General features: G+C 41.4%; 1 protein-coding gene across 1 annotated transcript in view; it reads left to right on the top strand.

Moving 5' to 3' along the window:
* Nucleotides 1-16,161, top strand: part of LOC141100710 (uncharacterized) — a 503,724-nt gene that overhangs the window by 143,489 nt on the left and 344,074 nt on the right. Inside the window, exons 12-15 of the mRNA XM_073589357.1 lie at nt 295-459; nt 686-859; nt 4,086-4,219; nt 6,429-6,544. Of these exons, the coding sequence (XP_073445458.1) occupies nt 295-459; nt 686-859; nt 4,086-4,219; nt 6,429-6,544 (589 nt within the window). The remainder of the gene's footprint in view (nt 1-294; nt 460-685; nt 860-4,085; nt 4,220-6,428; nt 6,545-16,161) is intronic.

Here is a 16,161-nt window from a genome sequence, read left to right as displayed (position 1 = left end):
TGGAAGAGAAGACCACCTGCGCTCCCAGTTCTTTCACTTTCTTGCCTAAGTCTTCAAAGTCTCTGCAGATACATAGTTCTTATAGTACATGCTGCCAACCTCTATTCTTCACATCTCCATTAATGTAATTACAATTTACCACCCATCCAAGTGTTTTAAAAATGTAATTTCCTGCGGCTTTTGCTCTGAGTCATGTTGACTTTCCGGTTTTGCATATTACTGACACCTCTTCACTAATTATTTTACACCTGAATAAATATATTAACTTATTTTCCATTATTTTTATTTCAACAGTTCACAGACAATGGCGTTATAATTTTCAAGCAAAATTTCTATGACCCAGTTTACAACCTAAAATACCCTTATAACTTCCATGACAACGATTATATTACTCCTCCGATGATTGCCATTTTCTGGGCAGATGCAGATTTCTCCAGAATGGGAAAACTTTACTATCAGGTGAGACAGATCTTTAAATGTCCAATTTCAACATACCAAACATGAATCAAAATAATGTTTTCTTTCAACCAAACAAGTTTCCTTAGTGTTCTAACTAATGTATTGGAATAACAGTGTTCTCTCAAAGAAAAGCTGATAAAATCTATGAAAGGCTATGAAGGTCATAAAGTTGTTCGCTATTCAATTTTTCTTACCTTACAAATCTTCATTTTCTCGTTTTTTTCAGACTTATGACTTCCAGCGTTCACCCAATCAAGACAGAGATTTCAAAACTAAACTTGAATCTGAAATAAAGTCATATTTTCCTTCACTTCGTGTGGATTTTAAAGCTCTCTGGGCCATTAAAATAACGTGGCATCAGGTTCCACCATATCCGGGGTATTTCTTTACTTCCATTGAGGTGAGATGAGTAGAAACTAAAGCACTTGTACACTTGTTTCTTGAAATGTTTCCTCTTTGTAAAACTTTACACTTTGACCCAATTCTACAGAAAAACTATTTAGACCAGTAATATTTGCCACCATCTGAGTTAGGCCTCATTCTGATGTCTTGTGTTGTATGCATGTGTTCTCTCTGGGTTTTTCAAGGATAAACACGTGTTTGTGCAAAACTCAAATAAAAAGTAGCAATACAAGTCTATTGGTCAGTGAAAAACACGTACAGCAATCATTGCATCCATGTACCATACCTTTGTTATCCGTGTTTAATATTGCAAAGGATAAGAAGTTTTATTATTTAGTTATCCATACATGAAAAATACTCATGGAATCCTGATGATACACTGACCAAGCACTGATGACACACAGATCCAAGACACTGATTACACCAGTACAATTTTTTTGAATACGTGAAAAATACAAATGTCTGAACAAGGCCTTAAATTGCTTTTCATAGAAAATGTGTTTATAGCACTAGAATGCTGATGATAAATTATTTATTCTCTTTGCCATATGATATTGATGGGGAGTTTGCTTGCTATTTTTACATCCCATAGCTACTATAGCCCACCATGCGCATTAGATGAATGTCAATGCTTTGGCTGATTAACTGGCAGCCATCTCATCTGGTTTTGCCATACACAGAAGAACTCATTTGGCCAAGCAATTCTGTATTTTCTATCAGAGGGTCATCACTATGTTTGGTGGCGACTTATCTCTGGCAGACTATGATCAGCAATCCAAAATCTGATCGATATTTCCCTTGACAATTAATTGTCCTGAGCTTCCATACACATTAGACTGTTGGCAGAGCCCTTCAATATCAGCAGGTTCGGCTGACATTAATCTGTGTCTGGTGAGCTTAAGTTGCATGACTTGATTTCCAACTGAGACCAATAGATATAGCAACATTGCCCAAGGAGTGCCATGAATTAAATGAAGAACAGGCAGAATTGACTAAGAAAAACCTAGTTTTAAGGAAGCTAATAAATTATGACTGTTATTCCAGAGGCATACTTTATTTCACCACAACATAGTATCTTATACCACATAAGTATTGTGAGGTCCTCAACAGCTTATAGATTCTTATAGATTCTTTACAGATAAATATTCACACTTGGCTAGAGCTCAGATTCAGTATTCATATTAGCCATTGTTTGGTATTACTGATTTAAAGGAGTTTTCTGATACTATGATATTGATAACTTAGGACATCCATAACATATTTATGATGGTTCTCACATGTGGCACCTCAAGTGATGAGCTGATACCAGCTTTGGCACCAGCTAGATGTACAGTAAACAGTTTACAGAGCAGGACAACATAGATCAATGTTTAGTGGCTGCTGCCGACTATTGCAGATCAGATCCACACTGGGTGCAGAATTATTAGGCAAATTAGTATTTTGATCACATCATCCTTTTTATACATGTTGTCCTACTGCAAGCTATATAGGCTTCAAAGCCATCTGACAATTATGTAAATCAGGTGATCAGCATCTCTGTAATGAGAAGGGGTGTGGTCTAATGACATCAAAACCCTATATAAGGTGTGCTTAATTATTAGGCAACTTCCTTTCCTTTAGCAAAATGGGTCAGAAGAGAGATTTGACGGACTCTGAAAAGTCAAAAATTGTGAGATGTCTTGCAGAGGGATGCAGCAGTCTTGAACTTGCCAAACTTTTGAAGCGTGATCACTGAACAATCAAGCGTTTCATGGCAAATAGCCAACAGGGTCGCAAGAAGCGTGTTGATAAAAAAGGCGCAAAATAACTGCCCATGAATTGAGGAAAATCAAGCGTGAAGCTGCCAAGATGCCATTTGCCACCAGTTTTGCCATATTTCAGAGCTGCAGCGTTACCGGAGTATCAAAAAGCTCAAGGTGTGCCATACTCAGGGACATGGCCAAGGTAAGGAAGGCTGAAAAACGACCACCTTTCAACAAGAAACATAAGATAAAACGTCAAGACTGGGCCAAGAAATATCTTAAGACTGATTTTTCTAAGGTCTTATGGACTGATGAAATGAGAGTGACTCTTGATAGGCCAGATGGATGGGCCCAAGGCTGGATCAGTAAAGGGCAGAGAGCTCCACTACAACTCAGATGCCAGCAAGGTGGAGGTGGGGTACTGGTATGGGCTGGTATAATCAAATATGAACTTGTGGGACCTTTTCGGGTTGAGGATGGAGTGAAGCTCAACTCCCAGACCTACTGCCAGTTTCTGGAAGACACCTTCTTCAAGCAGTGGTACAGGAAGAAGTCGGTATCGTTCAAGAAGAAGATCATGATTTTCATGCAGGACAATGCTCCATCACATGCATCCAAATACTCCAAGGAAGAAAAAATAATGAATGGCCCCCTTGTTCACCTGATCTGAACCCCATAGAGAACCTGTTGTCCCTCATAAAATGTGAGATCTACAGGGAAGGAAAACAGTACATCTCTAGGAACAGTGTCTGGGAGGCTGTGGTGGCTGCGGCACGCAATGTTGATCGTAAACAGATCAAGCAACTGTCAGAATCTATGGATGGAAGGCTTTTGAGTGTCATCGTAAAGAAAGGTGGCTATATTGGTCACTGATTTTTTTTGTTTTGTTTTTGAATGTCAGAAATGTTTATTTCTAAATTTTGTGTTGCTCTATTGGTTTACCTGGTGAAAATAAACAAGTGAGATGGGTATATATTTGGTTTTTATTAAGTTGCCTAATAATTATGCACAGTAATAGTGACCTGCGCAAACAGATATCCTCCTAAGATAGCCAAATCTAAAAAAACCCATTCCAACTTCCAAAAATATTAAGCTTTGATATCTATGAGTCTTTTCGGTTGATTGAGAACATAGTTGTTATTCAATAATAAAAATAATCCTCTCAAATACAACTTGCCTAATAATTCTGCACATGGTGTAGTTTGCTTAGGAGCTGATATGCAGTACCCAGGTCTGGCCTCTTGAGAGTTTTACGGAGTGGTGGTGTTCCTCTCCAGACATTCTTTATATTGGGCCCCTGCTGGGGCGGCAAACTGCTGATTATTGGGGGGATGGGTGTCAGTTTGCACCCATATGATATTGATGACCTATTCTTTAATATGTTATTATATCCTAGCTGTGTATAATTTGTTTATTGATCGATCCATTGCACAAATCCAATATACGCAACTGATGATTCCAATGGTACCATTGTTATTGCAGACAAACACCTACCAAGCTGTGTTAGTCACAGACGGCATCTTCTCTTTCTGCCTGATGCGATATGCAGATGGAGGGATGAACTGGAGTTATAACTCACTTCCCAATTACTACTTACCGAAAATGGGCTACTTCAGGTATATTGCTTGTGCACTATAGCCGTGTGATACTTAGCAGGGAGAGTTTCGCTTCCAATAGTCTGTATTATGCCAATGTGCATTGTTTATCTGCCTGGAATCATTTTACCATTCATGTAAGAATAGAATATGTATAAATAATCTGTGTGGAATCCATGAATTTATAACTACAATTTGAAATAATAATACAGGAAATAAAATGGTCCGAGGGGTGCCACTGGTCTTGGTCCGGCGCCTCCCATCTTCATACAATGCCATCCTCCTGCTTGCTTTGTGTCACACTCCTGTGCAGTCATACTTCTCTGCCCTGTTGAGGGCAGCGCAAAGTACTGCATGGCGCAGGCGCCGGGAAAGGTTAAAGAGCCCCGACACCTGCGCACTGCAGTACTTTACTGTGCCCTCAACAGGGCAGAGAAGTACGCCTATGCAGGAGCGCAGTGCTGAGGAGACTGTGTTGATGATGCATCATCCACACGAAGCAAGCAGGAGGGTGGCATCGCATGAAGATGTGGGATGCTCCGGACCAGGACCAGTAACATCCCTCGGACCGGACCGCACTGCAGGTGAGTATAATAAAAGTTATTTTTTCTCTTCCAGGTCAGGTTGGGAGCAGATATACAGCATTATAGAATGCAATATATCAGCCCTGAAAGGTGATGGCCGTATCTTATATCGGCCAAAACTGGTGACAGATTTCCTTTAAGGGGTAATCCATCTCTGCTTATTTCTGCATCAGGCTGGTGACATCATGTCTACAAATAAATGCCCAGGTTACATAGCAATAGAAAATATCCACAAAGCTCAGTCACTGTGTATATTAACAGCTATATCACTGCTAGTAAATGGGTTGGATCCAATTGGCATTAGATCTTAGCATTAAAGGGGTGGCCGTTTCATATATACTTTAAGAAATATGTTGTGGGAATGATTTTGTGGAACTTGCTAATATATAGGAATTCCAGGTCCTACTCCTGTACTTGTTAGTCCCACCCTCCTCAGAAAGCTGCTTAGCTCTGCTGTCCACAAAATGGCTGTTGTTGTATTGTTGTATTGACATGTGACCAGTTCTGTCCATCAGCTTATCCGATCGAAAATCACTTCATATGAGAAACTGTTTATCACTGGAAAAGGATAACGGACAGGTCCGGTCATACGTTCCCTCATCAGCTACTATTTTGATGACAGGAGAGCTGTGCATTCTATGAGAAAAACTGTACTAACAAGAACAAAAAGAGAACCTGGAATATTTAAACAATCATGGCCAAAAGTGTTGGCACCCTATAAATTGTTCCAGAAAATGAAGTATTTATCCCAGAAAATTATTGCAATTACACATATTGTATTATACACACACGTTTATCTCCTTTACGTATATTGGAACAACAAAAAAATGAGGTAAAAATGGCAAACTGGACATAATTTCACACATAACCTCAAAAATGGGCCAGTGAAAATTGTTGGCACCCTCAACTTAATATTTGGTTGCACACCCTTTGGAATGAATAGCTGCAATGAATCACTTCCTATAGCCAACTTCTTACACCTCTCAACTGGAATGTTGGACCACTCTTCTTTTCCAAACTGCCGAAGTCTCTCATATTTGAAGGGTTCCACACCTGTCCATGAAATAGCCTTGGAGCCAATTGTCTAATTACTTTTGGTCCAAAGTACAAAAACAGGGTGGCACATGTTAAGGAGCTGAAACTCCTGAACCCTTCATCCAATTTTAATGTGGATACCCTCAAATGAAAGCTGAAAGTGTGATCTTCAACTGCATCTGAATTGTTTTGTTTAAAATTCATTGTGGTAATGTCTAGAACCAAAATTAAAAAAATGTTGTCTCTGTCCAAATATATATGGACCTAACTGTAATTATAAATTTACATTTAGATCGGTGCGTTTTCTTTCTTTCCTACCCTTTTACCAGAAATAACAAAACATCTGCAACTGCAATAATTTTCTGGAAGAAACACTACATTTTCTGAAACAATTTCATGGGTGCCAACAATTTCAAGGATTACGGTATGTTAGCAAGTGCCACAAAATCATATTCCCAACAGATTTTTTGTACTAAATAAACAGTGACTCAAACCTTTTAAGACATATTTTGTAATAGACCAGAATATCATGCTGTAAGTTAAATTAGTTATGTTGCTAGGTACTGTACATCAACATGTCTATAACTATTGTTTTATTTGGTTTTCATTAGCGGGGAACCTTCACATTATCGTATTGGGGAATTCCCATCATATAATGACCCACACACTAACTCTGTGGATATCCGGAAAATATATAAGCCAGATCAGTACATAGGACAAAATACCAGTGAGTACTACATCTTTAAGTAAAAAGTTATACTTTATCTTTATTGGTAAAACTGTATATAAGTGTGGTAACCTTATGTGTTTTATCACAGAGGAGTGGTGCTCCTGGCAGTCTATAATGTGCCTCACCGTGGCGAAGCTTTCTGTCATGGGGAGCCTCCCTCCTTCCTCTATTACATACACAAAGTTCCACAATACATCTAGGCGTAGGCCATGTATTGTTCAACATCTTTATCAGTGATTTAGATGAAGGAATTCATGGTAAACTGATTAAATTTGCTGGTGACACAATGCTAGGAGGGATAGCTAATACTAGAGAAGAGAGGATTCAAAAAGATATAAATAAACTTGAGCATTGGGCAGCAACTATCAGAATGGTTTTTAACAGGGAAAAATGCAAAGTACTACATCTGGGCAATAAAAATGAAAAAAGCATATACAGAATGGGAGGAATACGGCTCAACAACAGCACGTGTGAAAAAGACTTGGGTATACTAATAGATCACAGACTGAACATGAGTCAACAGTGTGATGCAGCAGCAAAAAAAGGCAAATACAATTCTGGGAAATATTACCAGAAGCATACAGTCTAGTTCACGTGAAGTCATTATTGCCCTCCACTTTGGTCAGGCCTCATCTGGAATACTGTGTCCAGTTTTGGGCACCACATTTTAAAAAATACATCAACAAACTGGAGGAAGTTCAGAGAAGAGCAACCAGAATGATGACCGGTCTGCAAACCATGTCCTCTGAGGAACGGTTACAGGATTTGGGAATGTTTAGCTTGCAAAACAGAAGACTGAGAGGAGACTTAATAGCTGTCTACAAATATCTCAAGGGCTGTCACATTGTAGAAGGATCATTTTTATTCCCATTTGCACAAGGAAAGACTAGAAGCAATGGGATGAAAATTTATGGGAGGAGACACAGATTAGGTATTACAAAATAACTTTTTAACAGTTAGGGTGATCAGTGAGTGGAACAGGCTGCCACAAGAGGTAGTGAGTTCTCCATCAATGGAAGTCTTCAAACAGAGGCTGGACAGACATCTGTATGGGATGATTTAGTGAATCCCGCTTTGAGCAGGGGGTTGGACCAGATGAACCAGGAGGTCCCTTCCAACTCTACCATTCTATGATTCTATGATCCTATGTCATAAAAGGAAAAGGGATATGACAGTTAGGGATAGCAAGAATTGCACAGTAGCTGCCTCTTGAAATAGAGGATGATGATGGTGTTGGTAGTTTTTGCAACTAATACCCGATCATGAAAAAGAACAGTTAACTTGAAAATAACAGTCTTTATACTAGTGATCATGGGGCAAATAATTTTATACAAACAGTAGGTAAATGGTGTTTATATACAAACAGTAGGTATGTGGTGTTCAGGTTTACACTTAAAGTGGAAGATTGACTCATACATGCCGATAGGTAGATAAAATCATCAGTGTATTCCTTTCTTAGGATAGTTTCACACTAGCGTTCTCAGGCGCAGCGCAGGGCTACCGCTTAGCTCCGCCCCCGGCTGCGCCCCCTCTGGTCAGCTCCTCCTAGGATCGCATGAATCTGCATGTGATCAGGGTTCCCTATACTTAGCGTTGGGTACGCGGACCATGCGCTGGTCATGCGCTGGTATGATTTTGCTGGCGCTGCTCCCTTTTGGCGCTGCGCCCAGAGCACAAAAACACGCTGTGTTGCATTTTTGTGTGATGGGCGCAGCGGCAAAAAGGAGCAGCACCAGCAAAATCATACCCAACGCTAAGTATAGGGTATGCTGATCGCATGCAGGGCCATGTGATCCTAGGAGGAGCTGACTGGAGGGGGCGCAGCCAGGGGCGGAATTAAGCGGCAGCCCTTCACTGCGCCCGATAACGCTAGTGTGAAACTAGCCTTAGTGCTGAGCTATGCTTCATACATAATCAGCTTTTCCTCCTAGAGGTGCAATAGGAAACGTCCTAATATTAAGTTTATCAGCTCACCTTCTTTTATTGGTTGCTTCTAGACCCAGCAGTCTCCTGCAATCTGCCTTCCTCTCACAAAAAGGCTGACCCCTTGCAATCAAAAAGATTTTTACCGCTTCATAGGATTTAGCTCTTTCCACTCTTATGTGACTCTTACGGCTATTGACATTGGCTGACTGCCAAATGGGAGTTTGTTCAAGAAGCTTCTAGATACCAACCCTTTTTGTGCTGCATGTCAACAGGTCTCACAATGTGTTACAACATACACATAGTGTAGCGCGCACATCTCTGCCTGCAGTCTCTCTCTCTGCAGAGACACCAGCGTACTTACTGCCGAGTCTCCCATCCTGCTCCTTCCGGGTCTGCTGGTGCCCGGGGTGCGTGCACTCCTAGCAAGTCTTCAGTCACTGTGCTTAGGGTGAGTGCACACACACTTCCACTTTCTTAAAGAGTCCATGCGCATTCCTTTAAAGTATCCCCAGCCAATAGCTGGAGGTCTCTTACTATTTGAAGTGCCTCCTCCAACAGGGAGGTGCCTGTGCAATGTTCTGAGTTTGTTCCTAACGTGCTTGTTATTTCTCATGTCCCAGTACATTTATCCTAGACTGCTGCACCTGCTAGTGCTTTGTTTAATGGCAACTGAGTCTGCAGCGCCCTGTCAGTGCTTTTTCAATGGCTGCCGAGCTAGCTGCACCCACCAGTTCTTTCCTCAATGGCAGCTGAGCCTGCTGCACCCTCCCCGTGCTTTCCTCAGCTGCAGCCGAGCCAGCTGCACCCGTTAGTGCTTTCCTCAATGGCAGCCAAGCCAGCTGCACTCACCAGTGCTCACCTCAATGGTAGCCGAGCCAGCTGCACCCACCTGTGCTCATCTCAACGGCAGCCAAGCCAGCTGCACCCACCAGTGTTTACCTCTACGGCAGCAGAGACAGCTGCACCTGCCAGTGCATTCCTCAACGGCAACTGAGCCTGCTGTACCCTCCCAGTGCCTTCCTCAATGGCAGCCGAGCCAGCTGCACCCACCAGTGCTCACCTTAATGGCAGCAGAGCCTGCTGCACCCTCCAACTGTTTTCCTCAATGGCAGCTGAGCCAGCTGCACATACCAGTGCTTTCCTCAACGGCAACAAAGCCAGCTGCACCCGCCAGCGCTCATCTCTATGTCAGACTGTCCTGTCTGCACCTGTGGCTCCTGTCATCTCTTCTGCAAAAGGATCCCGGACCATGTATTGAGTGCATTTACTGAACATACACTTCCATAGGCCAACATTTCAGATTTTAAATTGATTTTTCAAGCTGCTGTTATAAAGTATTCAAATTTACTGAGATAATGACTTTTGAGTTTTCATTGTCTGTAAGCCATAATTGTCAACATTAATAGAAATAAACACTTGAAATACATGACTCATGTTTCAATGACTCCTTATAACATATGAGTTTCACTTTTTGTATTGAAGAACTTAAATAAATTAACTTTTTCATGATATTCTAATTTTGTGAGAAGCACCTGTATGTATACACTGTATATTACATAGATCAATAGATAGAAAAAAATCCTGCAATTCAGCAGCCACATATTCTAAAATTACATTAAGACCAGACAGGATAGAAGAGATGGATAACACACTGTATATACACTACCATTCAAAAGTTTAGGGTCATTTAGAAATGTCCTTATTTTTTAAAGAAAGGCACAGTTTTTTCCAATGAAGCTAACAGTAAATGATTCAGAAATTCTATATATATATTGTTAATGTGGTAAATGACTATTCTAGCTGCAAACGTCTGTTTTGTAATGTAATAACTTCATAGGTGTATAGAGGCCCATTTCCAACAACCATCACTCCAGTGTTCTTATGGTAGTTTGTGTTTGCTAACTGTGTAAGAAGGCTAATGGTTGTTTAGAATACCCTTGAAAACCCTTGTACAAATATGTTAGCACAGCTGAAAGCAGTTTGGCTGATTAGAGAAGCTATAAACCTGACCTTCCTTTGAGCTAGTTGAGAATCTCGAGCATTACATTTGTTGGTTCCATTAAACACTCAAAATGGCCAGAAAAAAAGAACTTTCATGTGAAACTCGACAGTCTATTTTTGTTCTTAGAAATGAAGGCTATTCCATGCGAGAAATTGCCAAGAAACTGAAGATTTCCTACAACGGTGTGTAATGCTCCCTTCAGAGGAGAGCACAAACAGGCTCTAACCCGATTATAAAGAGAAGTGGGAGGCCCCACTAGACAACTGAGCAACAAGACAAGTACTTTAGATTCTGTAGTTTGAGAAATCAACGCCGCACAGGTCCTCAACTGGCAGCTTCATTAAATAGTACACGCAAAACGCCAGTGTCAACGTCTACAGTGAAGATGCGACTCTGGGATGCTGGCCTTCAGGGCAGAGTGGCAAAGAAAAAGAATATCTGTGACTGGCTAATAAAAGGAAAAGATTAATATGGGCAAAAGAACACAGACATTGGATAGAGGAAGATTGGTAAAAAGTGTAATGGACAGGCAAATCCAAGTTTGAGGTGTTTGGATTACACAGAAGAACATTTGTGAGACACAGAACAACTGAAAAGATGCTGGAAGAGTGCCTGACGCCATCTGTCAAGCATGCTGGAGGTAATGTGATGGTCTGGGGTTGCTTTGCTGCTGGTAAAGTGGGAGATTTGTACAAGGTAAAAGGGATTTTGAATAAGGAAGGCTATCACTCTATTTTGCAACGCCATGCCATACCCTGTGGACAGCGCTTGATTGGAGCCAATTTCATCCTACAACAGGACAATGACCCAAAGCACACCTCCAAATTATGCAAAAAACTATTTAGGGAAGAAGAAGGCAGCTGGTATTCTATTTGTAATGGAGTGGCCAGCGCAGTCACCAGATCCCAACCCCATTGAGCTGTTGTGGGAGCAGCTTGACCATATGGTATGCAAAAAGTGTGGGAAGGGCTTCTGGAAGCATGGGGTGAAATTTCTCCAGATTACCTCAGCAAATTAACTGCTAGAATACCAAAGTTCTGCAATGCTGTAATTGCTGCAAAGGGAGCATTCTTTGACAAAAGCAAAGTTTGAAGGAGAAAATTATTATTTCAACTAAAAATCTTTTTTTCGAACTTTGTCAATGTCTGGACTAGATTTTTAATTCATTTGGCAACTCATTTGATTAATAAAAGAATGGGTTTTCATGGAAAACACAAAATTGTCTGGGTGACCCCAAACTTTTGAACAGTAGTGTACATATAGAATATATTCTGTAGATATACAGATGTCAATGGTATATACAATTAGTACAGTGTGTATGCAGCTTTCTGTACATGTATTTAATTATTAAAAGGTTATTTTTCTGAAAAAATGGCCTGGGCTCCCACATAATTTTCTTAACCAGCAGAGGAAAAGTCAATTGCTGGAGGCAGATGTTTATAGCCTGGGAAAGGGGTAATAGCCCTGGAGCTTCCAAGGCTATTAATATCAGCTCACAGCTGTATACGTATTCTTTACTGGCTATTAAAAAGAGGGACCCCTCAAAAATTAATGTAGGGTCCCCTATAATTAATAACCAGCAAAGGCTGGACAGACACCTGCAGGCTGCTGTTAGTTGCCTAGGAATGGGCTATGTACACTTACCCCCAAGCTAAAAACAGCAGCTCTCAGTCACTCCAGAAAAGGCGCATCTATAAGATGTGCCAATTCTGGCACTTAGCTTTGCTCTTTCCACTTGCTTTGTAGTGGTGGAAAGTGAGGTGATAGGTGGGGGGTTGCTGTCACCTTTGTATTATCAGGGGACATCAAGCCCAAAGATTAGCAATGGAGAGCCGTCCTTAAGATACCCCTATTACTAACCCCATTGTCATATTGTATAAAAACACACACACAGAAAAAAGTTGTTTAATTGAAAGAATGATACAGACTCCTTTAATAAATCTTAATTAAACCACACTTACTGCATCGCCCATTCCAGAAACGCCATTGTCTCCTGAAAAATAATTAAAATAAAAAACAACAATATTCCTCACCTTTCCACAGAGAAGAAAATAATCCATTTGTCCCTTGACGGGTCTAGCTCTGCTACATCTTCATGGCAGGCTGCATGGTTGCATGATGCGACCATACAGCCTGTCATCCAGCAGAGACACACAAGAATTTCTCACCGTGATCTGTGGTGAAGTCATTGAGCTTGAACTGCGGTGAACTCAGTGACTTTTTCCCATCATGGTGACTTCACAGAAATTCAGCCTGGCTGTGAACATAACTTCAGTGACCGACAGTTACCTCAATGACGTCACCGATTGTCACTGAGGCTGGGCTCGCAGCAGTTCATTCATCAGTGGTTCTAAGCCTGGACAGTCGCATCTTGGCACCGTCCAGGTTCAAAACTATTTATCCTCAAAACTTGGATTACGGAGTGGGACAGAACATCAGAGAGGTGAGGGATATTGTTGTATTTATTTTTATTTTATTACAGGAGACGAGGGATTCAGTGGAATTAGACATTATGTGAGTATAACTGAGTTTGTTATTTTTAAATAAAAAAGGAAAAGTGTGTTTACTCTTATTTCTAATAAAGGACTTTATTCTGGCTGTGTTTTTATTTACCATGTAACTATAAAATTAAAAATGGATTGGTGTCTTATAGATTCCTCTCCATTACCAAGCCATGGGCTTGATGCCACCTTACAATACAAAGGTGACTTCAACCGCACAAATATGAACCCCACGTGCCACTGCTACAGGGCAAGCGGGAAGAGCTGGGCAAAGCGACAGAATTGAAGCATCTAATAGATACGCCTTTTCTGGGCTGCTGTGGACTGCTTTTTTCAGGCTGGGGGGACCTATATCAATGGCCCCTTAACAGTCTGAGAATACCAGCCCCCAGCTGTCAGTTTTAGCAAGGCTGGTTGCCAAAAAAGGGGAGGACCCCACACCATTTTTTAAATTATCTATTTGAATAATTAAAAATATGGCGTGAGGACCCCTCTATTCTTGATAACCGGCCTTGCTAAAGCTGACAGCTGAGGGTTGCAGCCCCCAGCTATGAGTTTTGCCTGTCTGGTTGTCAAAAACACAGGGAAACCCATGCTGGATTTTTCATTCATTTATTTATTTATAGCACAGTAGCCAGCTGATGAATAAGCCCATCAGCCGCTCCTACTGTCACTGTTATTAGTGGCAGCAGGTGTATGCTGAAGGGAGTAATAGTCCCAAATTATGCTGCCTGCTTTCATTGTTCTCACTTGAATGCAACTCTCATCATTCTCCCCTGCTCGCGCTGATCATCGGGAGAACAGGGGAGAATTATGAGAGTCGTCTTCAGCACCCGGTGTCGGAGAACATCACTTACTGTACCGCTGCTTCCCTGGCGCCCGCTTTGGGGTACTGATGTGGTATACGGGTAGCACACGGTTGCCACATGTGTGCCACATGTATTACACACACTGACACTGACATCTCTGGTACCATTCTGACGTTAGTGCAAGTGCCAAGGGAAAATTTCTAATGACGCTCACGCTAAAGCCAGATAGGTTAAGTGAGTTCATTGGCTGTGAACTCCCAGGACCTTTCTATCAGCACTGGGAGCATGAGAACTTTCTCACACTTGAGGTGACATCAGACAGGTCCTACCAGTTCACCACGAGACATTGGGCAGCGAAAACAGATGCTGCTCAGTGTCTCTGCTGGATGACATGCTGTATGGTCACACCATGCAACCATAAAGCCTGCCATTGAGATGTATCAGAGCTAGACATGTCGACAAATGGATTATTATCTTCTTTGTGGAAAGGTGAGAAATATTGTTGTTTGCTGTTTTAATTCTCTTGCCAGAGACAATGGCGTCTCTGGAATGGTCGATGCAGTAAGTATGGTTTAATTAAGATTTATTAAAGGAGTCTGTGTCATTCTTTCAATTAAAGGACTTATTTTTCTGCGTGTGTGTGTTTTTATACAATATGTGACATGCTGCAGCACTGCAGGTAGCTGCAGAGTAGTGTAAACTCCACTAGATGGCAGCAGAGTGGAAAATGGACAGAAGTCCTGTGCAGAGCAGAACTACAGAAATGCAGCGAGGCTACCACCAGGTGGCAGGAGAATAGTCAGCAAGCTGGGTTGATATCAGAGAGTAGCGAAGTACAAAGGGGAATGACAAACTCAGAGTCAGAGGAGCGCAAATAGGTCAGTGCCAGTCAGTAGAAGAGGTATAAGACGGAAGACACAAAACAGGTCAGAGCCAAAGCCGAGTCAAGTACCTGCTGAATCCAAACACACAAGGACACAGAGACAGGTCGGGCAGGGACAGAGAACACAGACACAACAAAGTCAACTAAACGCAGCAGGACAAACCAGGGGTTCTCCAGAGTCAGCTATATATCCCGTAGGCAGGACATACAGCTCTGGCAAAATCAAGAGACCACTTTCAAATGTTCAGTTTGATTTTTCTCTTTATAGGTATATTTTTGAGTAAAATGTAAATTGTTCTTTTAGTCTATAAACTTCTGACAACATGTCTCTGAAATTCCAAGCAATAAATTTTGTATTATTTTTCTGACAAAGAAAACTGGTCAAAATTTAAAAAAAAACTGGGCTTTCAGACCTCAAATAATGCAAAGAAAACAATCATTTAGAAACAACAATACTAATGTTTTAACTCAGGAAGAGTTCTGAAATCAATATTTTGTGGAATAACCATGATTTTTAAAAACAGCTTTCATGCATCTTGGCATGCTTTCCATCAGTCTTTCACACTGCTTCTGGCTCAAAAATGTAAGCAGCTCTTTGTTTGATGGCTTGTGACTGTCCATCATCCTCTTAATTACTTTCCAGAGGTTTTCAATGGGGTTCAGGTCTGGAAAATGGGCTGCCCATGACAGGGTTTTGATGTGGTTTCCAGAGCTGTATAACTGACACTGCCTGCAGGATGCAGTGCAGAGAAATAGCCAACCTGACACCGGAACGAGGCAGAGAAAAGCTAACCCCTGACATGACCAGACGAGAAAAAGGAGGGACAGGAGAAACCTGGTCTGGATCATGACAATATAACTATGGGGTTAGTAGTGGGAGTGTCTTATAGACGCCTCTCCATTACAAACCTAGGGGCTTGATGTCATCTGACAATAGAAAGGTGACATAACCCCCCAACTATAAACCCACTTGCCACCACTACAGGGCAAGTGGGAAGAGTGAGTCTAAGTGCCAAAATTTTCACATCTTGTAGATGTGCCTTTTCTGGGGTGGCTGAGAGCTGATATTTTTAGCTTGGAGGGGCCAGTATCCATGGCCCCTTCGTAGGCTATTAACATCAGCGCGCAGCTGTCTGCCTAGCCTTCGCTGGTCATTAATTATAGGAAGACCCTACATTTTTTTTGAGGGGTCCCCCATTTTAATAGCCAGTAAAGGCTATGTATACAGATGTGGACTGATATTAATAGCCTTGGAAGCTCCAGGGCTTTTACCCCCTTCCCAGGCTATAAACATCGGCCCCCAGCCGCCAGCTTTCACTCCGCTGGCTAAGAAAATTACACGGGAGACCATTTTTTAAAAAAAAATATTCTTTTGCTAATTAAATACATGTACAGAAAGCTGCACATATACTGTACTAATTGTATATGTCACTGACTTCTCCGGTACCGTGTTTTTTCTGTACCAGAAATATCAGGACATGTGAAACCGTCCT

This window comes from Dendrobates tinctorius, unplaced genomic scaffold (genome assembly GCF_039654945.1).
Source record: "Dendrobates tinctorius isolate UK_male_01 unplaced genomic scaffold, ASM3965494v1 ptg000107l, whole genome shotgun sequence".
Classification (NCBI taxonomy): domain Eukaryota; kingdom Metazoa; phylum Chordata; class Amphibia; order Anura; family Dendrobatidae; genus Dendrobates; species Dendrobates tinctorius.
Note: the sequence above shows the minus strand (reverse complement) of the source record. Positions and strands in the feature narration are given on the sequence as shown.